Genomic DNA, 17,269 nt, shown 5'->3' on the forward strand with positions numbered 1-17,269 from the left:
CTTCTATCCCAAAGCGTGGATGCTTCCAGCAGCCCCTGGGCTCGCTCTCTGAGCCCCCACTACCCAGGCGATGCTGCTCCTGAGTTTATACATGCTCACACATACCATAAACACACTTACACTTGGACAAAACACACACTTTATCGCTAAGAGTCTTCACAGATGGGAAGGTGTGTTTGTATGTATGTTTATATGTGTATGACATGATGGTCTGGCGTCGAAGGCCTCTCTATTCCCTACTCAGCCCCCATTAATAAAAACACAAGCATAAAACAGACCCAAATTCCCGCTTCCAAATACGCCGCACCCCCCCACTCCCTTCCAGAAAGCTGCCTGCACAAGCGTTTGGTCCCCCCATGCCGAGCCTTGAGCCATGGGTCATACACTTTGGTCACAGCCTTGGAGACACAGTGAGGGGATGAGGAAAACTGTTCCAGGGCCTGTAGTATGAGGAGAACAGTCAATGTCTGGTCACAGGAGACACAGTGAGGGGATGAGGAAAACTGTTCCAGGGCCTGTAGTATGAGGAGAACAGTCAATGTCTGGTCACAGGAGACACAGTGAGGGGATGAGGAAAACTGTTCCAGGGCCTGTAGTATGAGGAGAACAGTCAATGTCTGGTCACAGGAGACACAGTGAGGGGATGAGGAAAACTGTTCCAGGGCCTGTAGTATGAGGAGAACAGTCAATGTCTGGTCACAGGAGACACAGTGAGGGGATGAGGAAAACTGTTCCAGGGCCTGTAGTATGAGGAGAACAGTCAATGTCTGGTCACAGGAGACACAGTGAGGGGATGAGGAAAACTGTTCCAGGGCCTGTAGTATGAGGAGAACAGTCAATGTCTGGTCACAGGAGACACAGTGAGGGGATGAGGAAAACTGTTCCAGGGCCTGTAGTATGGGGAGAACAGTCAATGTCTGGTCGTAGAAGACGTGTCAAATAACAATCACTTCTGAGTAATAGGAGTGTAACACGTCAGCAAAAGGATAATAATATGGGGCTAATGGAACAAACCTCGTGGCCCTGTACTTGCGGTAGCTGGTAGATGACAGTAAGGTAATTGAATGGTGAGGTCTGAGGCAGCAGTAGAGGCCATGTGAATGGGATGATGCTAATGGCTAATAGCTCTATTGTGTGGCTGCTGACCGGAGACTGACTCGGAGGGGGTAATTGAGTTTGGGCTGTGCCCTCAGAGGAGCTGACCTTATAAACACCCCGCCCTCCTCCTCCTCTCTATGATGGAGGGAGGGAGGGAGGGAGACTTTCAGTGATCCACTGTTTAATAAAGTACGGCTTCAGTGAAAGTTGGGAGGGCATGTTGGTGACATGTCACTGTAGACCGGGACTGATCATTGAAATGAACCCAGTCTTCCAGGAACACAGTCAGCATCATTCCTCTTTTCATGTATTTGTGTCTCAGCTACCATACACTCTGTTGGCAGTTTTGATTGAACGGGGCCCAATGCCTCTCTGTCTCTAACCTGTGTGTGTGTGTGGTATAGGTGGCGTCCCTGTGATCCCAAGTGGGCCGTGGGGGGTTCGGAGGAAAGAAGAGAGGAGACACACTCTCTCTCTTTCATCTCCCTTTCATCCAGGCCGCTAGAGAAGAGAAGGAGAGCGAGCAGCGACACAGTTCTATCCAAGACACCTTTTGAAGCCTTTCAACTGTACTAGAGGTGCTTCCTGGCTCAGATGCACCCTAACATGGGGGTTGGTTGGAGCCTAATTACCTTTAAGTCTGCCACAGGTAGGAGAATGTGTGTGTGGTTTATCTACGGTGAAGGAGGAGGGAGGTAGAGGTGTAAATTGATCTGTTCATTTAGCCCCTTCTGCTTTTCGCCTGTGTGCCCCCACCATTCTGGAAATTCTCTCTGAGTTCATATATGTAAATTGGTTTGGATGTCCTTCTCTTTCCACGTCTCTCTCACACTCCCTAATGGGCGGTGGTTTGGTTGTAAGAGGGACATGCCTGGACAGAGCACCTTCTCTCTCTAGGTCCAAACCACACAGTTCCATCCTCTGAAGATTTCCATTACAAACAAAAATAATTAGGGATTATTTCAGTTTTCTGTTATGATGTTTGACAGTGGGAGGACAGGGGAGGCAGAGACCGAGAGAGAGAGATGCCCCTCAGGTGGGCTATAAAGCCCACAGGAACGTTCAGACGGACAGATATCCATTGCCGGTGGTAAACCCCAGGCAGCCCATCCACCCTTGGAGCATGGTATGGGATGGGGATCTGGTTGTTTGGAGAAGATGGGATTCAAACAAGAGGAGGAAGAGGATGGAGGATAATTCAGACGGGAGCGAGATAATAATCAGGTAGCATCACGAAGACAATTACACTTTCAAAGACACTTGGCTGTCACCAAGTCATCATGTAGGCTATCCACTATTCAAGTAGCACTATGAATCCAAATGTCTAAAAAATCCTGTGGTTAGCTCTATTCTGTTTATTTTCATAAAAAATAAACCTCCCTAGTCCTTGGCGATGACAAGCATACAATTGATGCAGCCACCACCATGCTTCAAAATATGAAGAGTGGTACTCCGTGATGTTTTGTGTTGGATTTCCCCCAAACTTAACACTTTGTATTCAGGACAAAGCATGTATTTCTTTGCCACATTTTTTTGCAGTTTTACTTTAGTGCCTTAAAGTAGTAAATTACCAACTGCTGTCCTCTGACGGTGGTCATGTCTTTATTCTCTTTCTCTTAGATTTAAGTGCTGGCACCTTTGGCACTATTGATCATGCTATCCTCATTAAGAGGTTAGAAGACTTGGTTGGTCTACGAGGACAGATTCTTAGCTGGCTAACAATTTATACCTTTCCTTTTTTTGTTTGTTGAATTTGACCCCTTTTTCTCCCCAATTTCGTGGTATCCAATTCTCATCGCTACAACTCCCGTACGGGCTCGGGAGAGACGAAGGTTGAAAGTCATGCGTCCTCCGATACACAACCCAACCAAGCCGCACTGCTTCTTAACACAGTGCGCATCCAACCCGGAAGCCAGCCGCACCAGGAAGGAGGAAACACCGTGCACCTGACCACCTTGGCTAACGCACACTGCGCCCAGCCCGCCACAGGAGTCGCTGGTGCGCGATGAGACAAGGACATCCCTACCGACCAAGCCCTCCCTAACCCCAATTGTGCGTCGCCCCACGGACCTCCCGGTCGCGGCCGGTTACGACAGAGCCTGGGCGCGAACCCAGGGACTCTGATGGCACAGCTGGCGCTGCAGTACAGCGCCCTTAACCACTGCGCCACCCGGGAGGCCCAATTTATACCTTTCCGAGCGGTATCAATTTGTTCAGCTGGGTGATAATCGTAAAGTTCCAAGGTTGGATTTGGCGTTCCTCAAGGTTCTGTGCTTGGTCCACTTTTATTTTCACTACACATGCTAGCCCTGGGGAATGTCATCTGTAAGCACAACATGCATATTCATTGCTATGCTGATGACACTCAGTTGTATTTATCAGTTAAACCAAAAGATACATCACAGTCAGCCCGCCTTACGTCACAGATGTTGGTTGAAAAACAAACGTCTTGTATTTAACTCTGATAAGACTGAAATCATGCTACTGGGCCACAAGAAACTCACAAATAAAGTATCAGGCCTCACTCTTAACATTGATGGTTGCCCCATCACACCAAACATGGTTGTTAAAAACCTTGGTGTTACCTTTGACCCCGGACTAACCTTTGACAACCACATAAAAAGCATATCCAAAACTACATCCTTCCATCTCAGGAACATTTCCAGAATTAGACACTTCATCTCAACCAGATGACGAAAAATTGGTCCATGCATTTGCTTAGTCTAATAGATTAGACTATTGTAATGCCCTCCTTTCCAGCTGCTCAGACTCTACTATTAAAAGCGTACAACTTGTACAGAACACTGCAGCTCGCATTTTAACCAACACAAGAAGGCACAAACACATCACTCCAGTTTTATCTGCAATACACTGGTTGCCTGTAAAGTATCGGTCGGATTTTAAAATCTTACTCTTAACTTCTAAAGCACTGCATGGTCTTGCCCCCTGTTATCTGACAGGCATGCTTGTTCCATACAACCCAGTGAGGGCACTCCGCTCCCAAGGAGCCTATTTGCTTGTACCTAGATGCAGAACCAAGGCAGGGGGGCGTTCCCTATTAAAGCCCATCAGTTATGGAACAGCTGACACAGGGCAAGCTTTTAGCCGGGCCTTTAATAAGTGATTTTATTGATGGTGTTTTATTCATCCTCTTTACGGCTTCCTGTTTGCTTTCCCTTTTGTAATTTATTTTTTAAATTAAGTGTTTCGCCATTTTAAATGCACTAAATAAAGTTTGATTTGATTCCCCATAGAGGCCAGATGGGTTGCTCCACAACAGGCATCACTCACTTCAGTGGGCCACTCTCCCTAAATGACTCTAGAAAGGGTAGCATCCATCTCACTGCTCTTTTTGAAAAGGCGTCCGCATGCTTCTCATCCGATACAGTTCAGAACATTTTGTTCCGTTTTTGTTTGTTTTGGTCTTTGGAAAAGTCATTGTTTCGGCTGTTCGTGCACACACATTTTTTCTCTCGAGGCAAGCCGAAGTCTACGCCAATATGTTGGTGATTGGTGAACAGTAGGGATTCTTCAATGAAGTGTTTGTTGTCATTCAATGAGACAAATAATTTTCATTCACATTTTTTCACTTGGGAAATACTGCACCAAACATCTTAGTTAGATGTAAAATTGTGCGACTAAGATCTCCGACAAAAATATCAAAATGAATGGCAGGTTTCTTGAGTTATTTTAGAATAATTCTGACTATTTTGAGGAAGTGTATACTGTCTACGGGTCTCAAAATACACAAAATAGTACTATTGCCGTTTTTTTCTCGTTTTTCAAGCGAAGGTCTTTTCAAGGAGAATGCAAGCACACTCGTTCGGTTCGCCTAGCCGTGTCCCGAACCGAAGCATGCGGAAGGCTTAAGTCATATACATGAAAAGCCATCACATTGGCTACCCAATGCAACTCTGAATCATGGTGTAACCACTTCACAGAGTCTTACCTCACTGTGTTGAGTGGTGGTCTGTGTGGTATTCTCTCATTAGGGTTAACAGGGGAAATGCACGTATTTTGTTTGTTTGTTTTTCCTCTGTGTTTTTGGTCTGGTTCTTTTAATTGGCTTGCGGAATGGATTTGGAATTGCACCGCATTCCTTTTGTGTGCACGTGGCGGCCATTTGATCTATAGGTCTGAAAAAATACATGTTGTTCAATTATGTGTGTGGGCTTTATGTAGAGGAAGTGTGTGTGTGTGTCTGAGTGTGTAGTGTGTACGGGTGTGTTCTTAACGATCCCCAAGCGTCGCCCGTCTGTGTCTCCCACACCTCCTCAGTGGGGCTCAGCTCATTAGCGGCAACGCCTGGGTGGATTAACCACACAAAAAGGCACATGGACTGCCGACACAACATCTGCTCACTTCTAACCACTCATGTTTAGTGCTCCTCAAAGCCCTCCAACTTCATCTTAGAAAGGACAAACATGGATTTGTGCTCAATTCAAACCAGGAGTGTCTAAGTGGAGAAAGAGCAGTGTGTGCAGCAGTCTCCTCTCACATCCATCAGCTACAGAAGGAGCTGTCAGTCTGTTGCATTCATTTATTCAATTAAGTAGATTTCCTCAACATGGGAATTTAATGCGGAATTCCCTTCTGTCTGTGACTTATGATTGTTTATCTGAGACACACACACACACACACACACACACACACACACACACACACACACACACACACACACACACACACACACACACACACACAATGGGTCAAGACAAATTATGTTTGGAAATTAAACAGAAAAAAACGTCCTGTTCTGAGGTTGAAAAAAAAAAAAAATCCTTTTCCTCCTCAGTTAACTACAGTTTTTAATTCAGGAAATAAAATATCTGAAAAATTGCAATTCGCCAGCTATTACAGCCAATCAGGGAGGGAGGAATGGAGGGAGGAGTAGAACCAGATGGAAGAGAGGAAAGCGAGAGAGACATCAAACAGAGCTTGAGCTCCGTGTGAGCCTTATATGAGACCAGCATCAGCACGATCTGAACACAGCATAAGAACAGCCCCAGCAGACATGAGACCAGTCATATACAGTATGAGCTAAAGGAGGGTGAATCACAAGCTAAGGATGAGCTTTCCATGTGTCCTGACTTTGTGTGTGTCCATCCCTTGACGTACCTGTCTTGGACTTGACTTTCTTGGACGGCTGTTTCTTTTTGATGAACTTGGTGGCAGACTCTTGTTGCAGGGGCGGCTCCTCCAGGTCCGTAACAGCCTCCGCGATTGGCTCACAGCCCCCTGAGTTACAGGAAGAAGAGCATGATCAACAGCCAATCACACAGACTGAATCCTATCATGAGATATACAATGAGTGCACAAAACATTATTTACATGATTATCTTTCCATGACAGACTGAATCCAAGTGAAAGACTTGATCCATTATTGATGTCACTTGCTAAATCGACTTCAAATCAGCTTAGATGAAGGGGATTATTAAGCCTTGAGACATCAAATCAAATGTATTTATAAAAACCTTTTTACATCAGGAGATGTCACAAAGTACTTATACTGGAACCCAGTCTAAAAATCCAAAACAGCAAGCAATGCAGATGTAGAAGCATGGTGGCTAGGAAAAACTCCCTAGAAAGGCAAGAACCCAGGAAGTAACCTAGAGAGGAACTAGGCTCTGAGCGGTGGCCAGGCAGAGACAGGGCCAGGTTCATCAATCCAGTGCCTTGCCGTTCACCTTCGCACTCCTGGGCCAGACTACACTCAATCATAGGACCTACTGAAGAGATGAGTCTTCAGTAAAGACTTAAAGGTCGAGACCAAGTCTCTATCTCTCACATGGATATACAGACCATTCCATAGAAATATAGCTTTATAGGAGAAAACCCTGCCTCCAGCTGTTGCCTGAGAAATTCTAGGGACAAAAAGAGGCCTGCATCTTGTGACCGTAGCGTACGTGTAGGTACAGTGGGGCAAAAAAGTATTTAGTCAGCCAACAATTGTGCAAGTTCTCCCACTTAAAAAGATGACAGAGGCCTGTAATTTTCATCATAGGTATACTTCAACTATGACAGACAAAATGAGATAAAAAATCCAGAAAATCACATTGTAGGATTTTTTGATGAATTTATTTGCAAATTATGGTGGAAAATAAGTATTTGGTCAATAACAAAAGTTTCTCAATACTTATATACTTATATATATACTCAATACTTACTTGTTATATACCCTTTGTTGGCAATGACAGAGGTCAAATGTTTTCTGTAAGTCTTCACAGGGTTTTCACACACTGTTGCTGGTATTTTGGCCCATTCCTCCATGCATATCTCCTCTAGAGCAGTGATGTTTTGGGGCTGTTGCTGGGCAACACGGACTTTCAACTCCCTCCAAAGATTTTCTATGGGGTTGAGATCTGGAGACTGGCTAGGCCACTCCAGGACCTTGAAATGCTTCTTACGAAGCCACTCCTTCGTTGCCCGGGCGGTGTGTTTGGGATCATTGTCATGCTGAAAGACCCAGCCACGTTTCATCTTCAATGCCCTTGCTGATGGAAGGAGGTTTTCACTCAAAATCTCACGATACATGGCCCCATTCATTCTTTCCTTTAAACGGATCAGTCATCCTGGTCCCTTTGTAGAAAAACAGCCCCAAAGCATGATGTTTCCACCCCCATGCTTCACAGTAGATATGGTGTTCTTTGGATGCAACTCAGCATTCTTTGTCCTCCAAAACGACGAGTTGAGTTTTTACCAAAAAGTTATATTTTGGTTTAATCTGACCATATGACATTCTCCCAATCATCTTCTGGATCATCAAAATGCTCTCTAGCAAACTTCAGACAGGCCTGGACATGTACTGGCTTAAGCAGGGGGACACGTCTGGCACTGCAGGATTTGAGTCCCTGGCGGCGTAGTGTGTTACTGATGGTAGGTTTTGTTACTTTGGTCCCAGCTCTCTGCAGGTCATTCACTAGGTCCCCCCGTGTGGTTCTGGGATTTTTGCTCACCGTTCTTGTGATCATTTTGACCCCACGGGGTGAGATCTTGCGTGGAGCCCCAGATCGAAGGAGATTATCAGTGGTCTTGTATATCTTCCATTTCCTAATAATTCCTCCCACAGTTGATTTTTTCAAACCAAGCTGCTTACCTATTGCAGATTCAGTCTTCCCAGCCTGGTGCAGGTCTACAATTTTGTTTCTGGTTTCCTTTGACAGCTCTTTGGTCTTGGCCATAGTGGAGTTTGGAGTGTGACTGAGGTTGTGGACAGGTGTCTTTTATACTGATAACAAGTTCAAACAGGTGCCATTAACCTCTTCCCTCTACTCGGGACGCTTGCGTCCCAACTAGAGCTCTGGAAATGCAAATGTGCTACGCTAAATGCTAATAATATTAGTTAAAACTCAAACGTTCATTAAAATACACATGCAGGGTATCGAATTAAAGCTACACTCGTTGTGAATCCAGGCAACAAGTCAGATTTTTAAAATGCTTTTCGGCGAAAGCATGAGAAGCTATTATCTGATAGCATGTAACACCCCAAAAGACCCACAGGGGACGTAAACAAAATAATTAGCATTTCGGCGTTACACAAACCGCACAATAAAATAGAAAACATTCATTACCTTTCACCATCTTCTTTGTTGGCACTCCTAGATGTCCCATAAACACTATTTGGGTCTTTATTTCGATTAAATCGGTCCATATAAAGCCTAGATATCGTTATATGTAGACTGTGTGATAAACGAAAAAAACATTGTTTCAAAACGTAACGTCATTTTTTAAATTCAAAAAGTCGACGATAAACTTTCACAAAACACTTCGAAATACGTTTGTAATGCAACTTTAGGTATTAGTAAACGTTAATAGCGATAAAATTCATCAGGAGGCGATGTAAAGATCATTAGCTGTCCGTCTGGAAAAATGTCCGGCTAGAAACTCAACGAAAATATCCGGTCCTAGACCGGAGGAGATACGGTGTCCTGCATGTGTTTGACCAAGAAAAAACTCGAAGGGAAATGACAAGACTCTAGACACCGTGTGGAAGCTGTAGGTACTGCAACCTCAGTCAATTAATTGTGGTTCACCTTTATCAATGGGTTCAAGTAGCGCATGGATATATTTTCCCATTTTCAGTGATCAGTTTTTCCTGTGCTTTTCGATGTAAATACCGTTCTGGTAAAGCCACAGCAGTGATTTAACCAGTTTTATAAACGTCTGAGTGTTTTCTATCCACACAGACTAAGCAAATGCATATACTATATTCCTGGCATGAGTAGCAGGGCGCTGAAATGTTGCGCGATTTTTAACAGAATGTTCAAAAAAGTAGAGGGTAGAAGCAACAGGTTAATACAGGTAACGAGTGGTGGACAGAGGAGCCTCTTAACCTCTTCAGTCGACCCTCTACTTTTTTGAACATTCTGTTAAAAATCGCGCAACATTTCAGCGCCCTGCTACTCATGCCAGGAATATAGTATATGCATTTGCTTAGTCTGTGTGGATAGAAAACACTCAGACGTTTATAAAACTGGTTAAATCACTGCTGTGGCTTTACCAGAACGGTATTTACATCGAAAAGCACAGGAAAAACTGATCACTGAAAATGGGAAAATATATCCATGCGCTACTTGAACCCATTGATAAAGGTGAACCACAATTAATTGACTGAGGTTGCAGTACCTACAGCTTCCACACGGTGTCTAGAGTCTTGTCATTTCCCTTCGAGTTTTTTCTTGGTCAAACACATGCAGGACACCGTATCTCCTCCGGTCTAGGACCGGATATTTTCGTTGAGTTTCTAGCCGGACATTTTTCCAGACGGACAGCTAATGATCTTTACATCGCCTCCTGATGAATTTTATCGCTATTAACGTTTACTAATACCTAAAGTTGCATTACAAACGTATTTCAAGTGTTTTGTGAAAGTTTATCGTCGACTTTTGAATTTTAAAAATGACGTTACGTTTTGAAACAATGTTTTTTTCGTTTATCACAGTCTACATATAACGATATCTAGGCTTTATATGGACCGATTTAATCGAAATAAAGACCCAAATAGTGTTTATGGCACATCTAGGAGTGCCAACAAAGAAGATGGTGAAAGGTAATGAATGTTTTCTATTTTATTGTGCGGTTTGTGTAACGCCGAAATGCTAATTATTTTGTTTACGTCCCCTGTGGGTCTTTTGGGGTGTTGCATGCTATCAGATAATAGCTTCTCATGCTTTCGCCGAAAAGCATTTTAAAAATCTGACTTGTTGCCTGGATTCACAACGAGTGTAGCTTTAATTCGATACCCTGCATGTGTATTTTAATGAACTTTTGCGTTTTAACTAATACTATTAGCATTTAGCGTAGCGCATTTGCATTTCCAGAGCTCTAGTTGGGACGCAAGCGTCCCGAGTAGAAGCAACAGGTTAAAGAAGAAGTTACAGGTCTGTGAGAGCCAGAAATCTTGCTTGTTTGTAGGTGACCAAATACTTATTTTCCACCATAATTTGCAAATAAATTCATTAAAAATCCTACAATGTGATTTTCTGGATTTTTTCTTCTCATTTTGTCTGTCATAGTTGAAGTGTACCTATGATGAAAATGACAGGCCTCTCTCATATTTTTAAGTGGGAGAACTTGCACAATTGGTGGCTGACTAAATACTTGTTTGCCCCACTGTATGTACGGCAGGACCAAATCGAAGAGATAGGTAGGAGCAAGCCCATGTAATGCTTGATAGGTTAGCAGTAAAACCCTAGCCTTAACAGGAAGCCAGGCTAGCACTGAAGTAATATGCTTTTGGTTCTAGTCAAGATTCTATCAGAAGTAATTAGCACGAACTGAAGTTAATTTAGTGCTTTAGCTGGGTAGCCGGAGTAGAGCATTGCAGTAGTCTAATCTAGAAGTGACAAAAGCATGGATGAACTTTTCTGCATAATTTTTAGACAAAATACTTCAGATTTTTGCAATGTTACTAAGATGGAAAAAGCTGCCCTTAAGATTTTATTGATATGTTTGTCAAAAGAGAGATCATGGTCCAGAGTAACTCTGAGGTCCTTGAGTTGAGTTTGAGTTTATTTTATTTTTACAGGGACAGTACACATGAATCAACGTTTCAGTAAAAGTGCCGGTTTTACTGCGGGACGCATTGGAGTGAATATGGGCCAGCATCCCTGCGGAACGCTTTCCACACCTTGTAGTCCATACCCTGACAAATTCAGGCTGTTCTGAGGGCAAAAGGGGGTGCAACTCAATATTAGGAAGGTGTTCCTAAAGTTTTGTACACTAAATGTACATACACAAATCAAACCTGTGTGTAAAATCTCTCTCTGGAATATCAAGTCAGGATTTGGCCGTAACATGTGTCAAATGTGTAATACAAGTGTTTCTCTTTAGCTGCCCTTTTTCAAGTGACAAAGTCTCAGATGTGGTTATGTAAGAACTTCATCTTCTACCAGGGCCTACAAATGTCAATATTATCGTGTGTGTGTGTATGGAATGTGTTTGTATGTATGTGGCCATGTAGGTGTTGCCTATGTGTTGTGTGCGCTGGGGGTGTCACAGTGAGACCCCCTCCAAGAGTATCTATCGGCTCATCAATACCAAGGATGAACTGGAATTAGGAACCTCCTAGGGTCTATGAATCAGACCCCTTGTCTCTCCCTCTCGCCTCTCCTCTCTACCTTCTCCACCTCTCCGTCTGACCCCCAATCCCAAGGGCTTGTGTCATTTTTCATGCCACTTTCATTTTACACCCTCAAAACACACCGTCTGAGCTGGCAGTGGTGTGTGTGAACGTGTGTGTGTTAGTCTGGGTATGTGGTTAAGTATGCAAGTGTTCATATGCGTGTGTGTGTATTTAAAATGCCCTCTACATCTTGGCAGATCCCTGTCTAATGTTTTATCCTATGCTATAAAGCCAATCCTGTTCTGTTTAGTGAGGCCAATTGGTTGGGATGGCCCCTGGGGTTACGCCGAGCTGAAAGGCAACAGGCAGCCTCAGTTTTTTTTACCTCTTCCTGGTCATTGGCTTGTTTGAAATTGGATACGCCAGCCTTTAATTGGGCAGGTGTTTTTCTAAGCTTGTCTTTTTGCAATTTCGGACAGTGGCGGTGTGTGTATGTGTGATCAAGTGTAGTGTGTGTGTGCAGAGAGAGAGGGGTCGTATGTGAGGACAAGGGTAGTGTGTGTGTGTGTGTGTGTGTGTGTGTGTGTGCGTCTTAACCTCTGCCCAGCCATACATCAACACATGTTAAGGAAAGGGCCCCCACCTCTGGGCCACCTTTAGCCTGAAACGGAGCTCTTTAGGCGGGGAGACAAGCTAGGCAGCCCTCTCTCAGACTGTAGTATGGAGCTGCACACTGTCACATATACTAGGATATGAAAGATGTTTTGGTCTGGGAGACCGGGTTAGTTATAGTCCAAACTGCTGTACTGTCTGTATGTGGTCGAGTTAGGTCTCTTCCAGTACATTTAACATTTACATTTAAGTCATTTAGCAGACGCTCTTATCCAGAGCGACTTACAAATTGGTGCATTCACCTTATGACCTCCAGTGGAACAGTAGTGCATCTAAATCTTTTCAGGGGGAGGGGGGGTGAGAGGGATTACTTTATCCTATCCTAGGTATTCCTTAAAGAGGTGGGGTTTCAGGTGTCTCCGGAAGGTGGTGATTGACTCCGCTGTCCTGGCGTCGTGAGGGAGTTTGTTCCACCATTGGGGGGCCAGAGCAGCGAACAGTTTTGACTGGGCTGAGCGGGAACTGTACTTCCTCAGTGGTAGGGAGGCGAGCAGGCCAGAGGTGGATGAACGCAGTGCCCTTGTTTGGGTGTAGGGCCTGATCAGAGCCTGGAGGTACTGAGGTGCCGTTCCCCTCACAGCTCCGTAGGCAAGCACCATGGTCTTGTAGCGGATGCGAGCTTCAACTGGAAGCCAGTGGAGGGAGCGGAGGAGCGGGGTGACGTGAGAGAACTTGGGAAGGTTGAACACCAGACGGGCTGCGGCGTTCTGGATGAGTTGTAGGGGTTTAATGGCACAGGCAGGGAGCCCAGCCAACAGCGAGTTGCAGTAATCCAGACGGGAGATGACAAGTGCCTGGATTAGGACCTGCGCCGCTTCCTGTGTGAGGCAGGGTCGTACTCTGCGGATGTTGTAGAGCATGAACCTACAGGAACGGGCCACCGCCTTGATGTTAGTTGAGAACGACAGGGTGTTGTCCAGGATCACGCCAAGGTTCTTAGCGCTCTGGGAGGAGGACACAATGGAGTTGTCAACCGTGATGGCGAGATCATGGAACGGGCAGTCCTTCCCGGGAGGAAGAGCAGCTCCGTCTTGCCGAGGTTCAGCTTGAGGTGGTGATCCGTCATCCACACGGATATGTCTGCCAGACATGCAGAGATGCGATTCGCCACCTGGTCATCAGAAGGGGGAAAGGAGAAGATTAATTGTGTGTCGTCTGCATAGCAATGATAGGAGAGACCATGTGAGGTTATGACAGAGCCAAGTGACTTGGTGTATAGCGAGAATAGGAGAGGGCCTAGAACAGAGCCCTGGGGGACACCAGTGGTGAGAGCACGTGGTGTGGAGACGGATTCTCGCCACGCCACCTGGTAGGAGCGACCTGTCAGGTAGGACGCAATCCAAGCGTGGGCCGCGCCGGAGATGCCCAACTCGGAGAGGGTGGAGAGGAGGATCTGATGGTTCACAGTATCGAAGGCAGCCGATAGGTCTAGAAGGATGAGAGCAGAGGAGAGAGAGTTAGCTTTAGCAGTGCGGAGCGCCTCCGTGATACAGAGAAGAGCAGTCTCAGTTGAATGACTAGTCTTGAAACCTGACTGATTTGGATCAAGAAGGTCATTCTGAGAGAGATAGCGGGAGAGCTGGCCAAGGACGGCGGCACGTTCAAGAGTTTTGGAGAGAAAAGAAAGAAGGGATACTGGTCTGTAGTTGTTGACATCGGAGGGATCGAGTGTAGGTTTTTTCAGAAGGGGTGCAACTCTCGCTCTCTTGAAGACGGAAGGGACGTAGCCAGCGGTCAGGGATGAGTTGATGAGCGAGGTGAGGTAAGGGAGAAGGTCTCCGGAAATGGTCTGGAGAAGAGAGGAGGGGATAGGGTCAAGCGGGCAGGTTGTTGGGCGGCCGGCCGTCACAAGACGCGAGATTTCATCTGGAGAGAGAGGGGAGAAAGAGGTCAGAGCACAGGGTAGGGCAGTGTGAGCAGAACCAGCGGTGTCGTTTGACTTAGCAACGAGGATCGGATGTCGTCGACCTTCTTTTCAAAATGGTTGACGAAGTCATCTGCAGAGAGGGAGGAGGGGGGAGGGGGAGGAGGATTCAGGAGGGAGGAGAAGGTTGCAAAGAGCTTCCTAGGGTTAGAGGCAGATGCTTGGAATTTAGAGTGGTAGAAAGTGGCTTTAGCAGCAGAGAGAGAAGAGGAAAATGTAGAGAGGAGGGAGTGAAAGGATGTCAGGTCCGCAGGGAGGCGAGTTTTCCTCCATTTCCGCTCGGCTGCCCGGAGCCCTGTTCTGTGAGCTCGCAATGAGTCGTCGAGCCACGGAGCGGGAGGGGAGGACCGAGCCGGCCTGGAGGATAGGGGACATAGAGAGTCAAAGGATGCAGAAAGGGAGGAGAGGAGGGTTGAGGAGGCAGAATCAGGAGATAGGTTGGAGAAGGTTTGAGCAGAGGGAAGAGATGATAGGATGGAAGAGGAGAGAGTAGCGGGGGAGAGAGAGCGAAGGTTGGGACGGCGCGATACCATCCGAGTAGGGGCAGTGTGGGAAGTGTTGGATGAGAGCGAGAGGGAAAAGGATACAAGGTAGTGGTCGGAGACTTGGAGGGGAGTTGCAACGAGGTTAGTGGAAGAACAGCATCTAGTAAAGATGAGGTCGAGCGTATTTCCTGCCTTGTGAGTAGGGGGGAAGGTGAGAGGGTGAGGTCAAAAGAGGAGAGGAGTGGAAAGAAGGAGGCAGAGAGGAATGAGTCAAAGGTAGGCGTGGGGAGGTTAAAGTCGCCCAGAACTGTGAGAGGTGAGCCGTCCTCAGGAAAGGAGCTTATCAAGGCATCAAGCTCATTGATGAACTCTCCGAGGGAACCTGGAGGGCGATAAATGATAAGGATGTTAAGCTTGAAAGGGCTGGTAACTGTGACAGCATGGAATTCAAAGGAGGCGATAGACAGATGGGTAAGGGGAGAAAGAGAGAATGACCACTTGGGAGAGATGAGGATCCCGGTGCCACCACCCCGCTGACCAGAAGCTCTCGGGGTGTGCGAGAACACGTGGGCAGACGAAGAGAGAGCAGTAGGAGTAGCAGTGTTGTCTGTGGTGATCCATGTTTCCGTCAGTGCCAAGAAGTCGAGGGACTGGAGGGAGACATAGGCGGAGATGAACTCTGCCTTGTTGGCCGCAGATCAGCAGTTCCAGAGGCTACCGGAGACCTGGAACTCCACGTGGGTCGTGCGCGCTGGGACCACCAGATTAGAGTGGCCGCGGCCACGCGGTGTGGAGCGTTTGTATGGTCTGTGCAGAGAGGAGAGAACAGGGATAGACAGACACATAGTTGACAGGCTACACAAGAGGCTACGCTAATGCAAAGGAGATTGGAATGACAAGTGGACTACACGTCACGAGTGTTCAGAAAGTTAAGCTTACGTAGCAAGAATCACAGTAAGGCGTGTGATTGTAGTTAGAAGAGCAAATAGATAGGATGGAAGTGCTGGAACGGTTGGTCGTGGTTTGGTTTGGTTTCTGTTCTAAAATGGTTGGTCGTGGTTAAGTCTGGTCTCTGTTTTAAAACGGTTGGTAGTGGTTAAGTCTGGTCTCTGTTTTAAAACGGTTGGTAGTGGTTTAGGCTGGTCTCTGTTTTAAAATGGTTGGTTGTGGTTTAGTCTGGTCTCTGTTCTAAAACGGTTGGTCGTGGTTTGGTTTGGTCTCTGTTCTACAACGGTTGGTCGTGGTCTGGTCTCTGTTCTAAAACGGTTGGTCGTGGTTTGGTCTCCGTTCTAAAATAGTTGGTCGTGGTTTGGTTTGGTCTCTGTTCTACAGCGGTTGGTCGTGGTTTGGTCTCTGTTCTAAAATGGTTGGTCGTGGTTTGGTCTCTGTTCTAAAACGGTTGGTCGTGGTTTGGTCTCTGTTCTAAAACGGTTGGTCGTGGTTTGGTTTGGTCTCTGTTCTACAGCGGTTGGTCGTGGTTTGGTCTCTGTTCTAAAATGGTTGGTCGTGGTTTGGTCTCTGTTCTAAAACGGTTGGTCGTGTTTTGGTTTGGTCTCTGTTCTACAGCGGTTGGTCGTGGTTTGGTCTCTGTTCTAAAACGGTTGGTCGTGGTTTGGTCTCTGTTCTAAAACGTTTGGTCGTGGTTTGGTCTCTGTTCTAAAACGGTTGGTCGTGGTTTGGTCTCTGTTCTAAAACGGTTGGTCGTGGTTTGGTCTCTGTTCTAAAACGGTTGGTCGTGGTTTGGTCTCTGTTCTAAAACGGTTGGTCGTGGTTTGGTCTCTGTTCTAAAACGGTTGGTCGTGGTTTGGTCTCTGTTCTAAAATGGTTGGTCGTGGTTTGGTCTCTGTTCTAAAATGGTTGGTCGTGGTTTGGTCTCTGTTCTAAAATGGTTGGTCGTGGTTTGGTCTCTGTTCTAAAATGGTTGGTCGTGGTTTGGTCTACATTATGTTCAATTCCCTAATGAACCGTTGTTGCTGCTCAATTTCAGTAGGTTTTATTTTATGGTTACATCTACGGAACCATTTGGTTGTGGTCAAAAGAACTAGAGCATGTACCAAACCACCGTTGGTTGTGGTTTGAATGTGTTAGACCGTTGTGTAGTGTAATGGTTCAGAAGATCATTTGGTTGTGGTTTGAATGTGTTAGACCGTTGTGTAGTGTAAAGGTTCAGAATATCATTTGGTTGTGGTTTGAATGTGTTAGACCGTTGTGTAGTGTAAAGGTTCAGAATATCATTTGGTTGTGGTTTGAATGTGTTAGACCGTTGTGTAGTGTAAAGGTTCAGAATATCATTTGGTTGTGGTTTGAATGTGTTAGACCGTTGTGTAGTGTAAAGGTTCAGAATATCATTTGGTTGTGGTTTGAATGTGTTAGACCGTTGTGTAGTGTAATGGTTCAGAAGATCATTTGGTTGTGGTTTGGTCTCAAATCTTGCAGATTGTTTGCTTGCGATATGATCTCTAGAAGTCCCTCTTTCTCGCCAGCCCAAAAGTGCACCTCCTGGTTTTGTCAAAAATCAAACAGCTG

General features: G+C 45.8%; 1 protein-coding gene across 3 annotated transcripts in view; it reads right to left on the reverse strand.

Moving 5' to 3' along the window:
* LOC115103639 (protein PTHB1) overlaps nt 1-17,269 on the reverse strand; it is a 207,677-nt gene that overhangs the window by 85,027 nt on the left and 105,381 nt on the right. For all 3 annotated transcript variants that reach the window (XM_029624498.2, XM_029624486.2, XM_065009244.1), the window contains one exon: nt 6,217-6,336. In XM_029624498.2, the coding sequence (XP_029480358.1) occupies nt 6,217-6,336 (120 nt within the window). The remainder of the gene's footprint in view (nt 1-6,216; nt 6,337-17,269) is intronic.

This window comes from Oncorhynchus nerka, linkage group LG3 (genome assembly GCF_034236695.1).
Source record: "Oncorhynchus nerka isolate Pitt River linkage group LG3, Oner_Uvic_2.0, whole genome shotgun sequence".
NCBI classification, from domain to species: domain Eukaryota; kingdom Metazoa; phylum Chordata; class Actinopteri; order Salmoniformes; family Salmonidae; genus Oncorhynchus; species Oncorhynchus nerka.